The 1,163-nt window shown below is 59.5% G+C and overlaps 1 protein-coding gene across 1 annotated transcript; it reads left to right on the forward strand.

Moving 5' to 3' along the window:
* The first annotated feature begins 314 nt into the window (after window positions 1-314).
* Window positions 315-1,163, forward strand: LOC125381863 (vegetative cell wall protein gp1-like). Its single transcript, XM_048399186.1, has one exon. The coding sequence runs from the start codon at window positions 315-317 to the stop codon at window positions 1,161-1,163; it is 849 nt and encodes a 282-aa protein (XP_048255143.1).

Below are 1,163 nucleotides of genomic sequence, written 5' to 3' on the forward strand. Positions count from 1 at the left end.
CCACGGGCGTTTTAAGATTAACTTATTGTTTGGATCCTCTGTTAGATTAGGGTTCCGCGCAACAGTGAATATCCTATGATACGAGTATTATTTTAATGTTTTTTTAAATTTAATTTCCTGTTGATATGTTTTGTCCGTTTAGAAATTCAATACAATAGAGACCCAGTCAATGCTGACAAGGGATAATGAACACGTTGCTCGGGGTCTATTATGAAATATTTAGTTTATTTAAGTTTCACCTAAAACATCTTAATAATACATAGTAGTACATCGACAGAAACCCCAACCGTTCCAGCAACTCAAAGTAATTGATCATGAAGCCCCACCACCCTCTCGCCCAAGCCCCACCGCCCTCTCCCCCAAGCCCCACCACCCTCTCCCCCAAGCCCCACCACCCTCTCCCCCAAGCCCCACCACCCTCTCACCCAAGCCCCACCACCCTCTCACCCAAGCCCCACCACCCTCTCCCCCAAGCCCCACCACCCTCCCCCCCAAGCCCCACCACCCTCTCCCCCAAGCCCCACCACCCTCTCGCCCAAGCCCCACCACCCTCTCGCCCAAGCCCCACCACCCTCTCGCCCAAGCCCCACCACCCTCTCCCCCAAGCCCCACCACCCTCTCACCCAAGCCCCACCACCCTCTCACCCAAGCCCCACCACCCTCTCGCCCAAGCCCCACCACCCTCTCCCCCAAGTCCCACCACCCTCTCGCCCAAGCCCCACCACCCTCTAGCCCAAGCCCAACCACCCTCTCGCCCAAGCCCCACCACCCTCTCCCCCAAGCCCCACCACCCTCTCGCCCAAGCCCTACCACACTCTCACCCAAGCCCCACCACCCTCTCACCCAAGCCCCACCACCCTCTCACCCAAGCCCCACCACCCTCTCACCCAAGCCCCACCACCCTCTCGCCCAAGCCCCACCACCCTCTCACCCAAGCCCCACCACCCTCTCACCCAAGCCCCACCACCCTCTCACCCAAGCCCCACCACCCTCTCGCCCAAGCCCCACCACCCTCTCCCCCAAGCCCAACCACCCTCTCGCCCAAGCCCCACCACACTCTCGCCAAAGCCCCACCACCCTCTCGCCAAAGCCCCACCACCCTCTCACCCAAGCCCCACCACCCTCTCACCCAAGCCCAACCACCAACCCTAAAAAAAACATAA

The sequence above is a fragment of the Haliotis rufescens genome, unplaced genomic scaffold (genome assembly GCF_023055435.1).
Source record: "Haliotis rufescens isolate VD_foot unplaced genomic scaffold, xgHalRufe1.0.p SCAF_2, whole genome shotgun sequence".
NCBI lineage: Eukaryota > Metazoa > Mollusca > Gastropoda > Lepetellida > Haliotidae > Haliotis > Haliotis rufescens.

Bases quoted from the DNA above. Each gene is read 5' to 3' on its own strand.
- LOC125381863 (XM_048399186.1), top strand. From the start codon at position 315: ATGAAGCCCCACCACCCTCTCGCCCAAGCCCCACCGCCCTCTCCCCCA.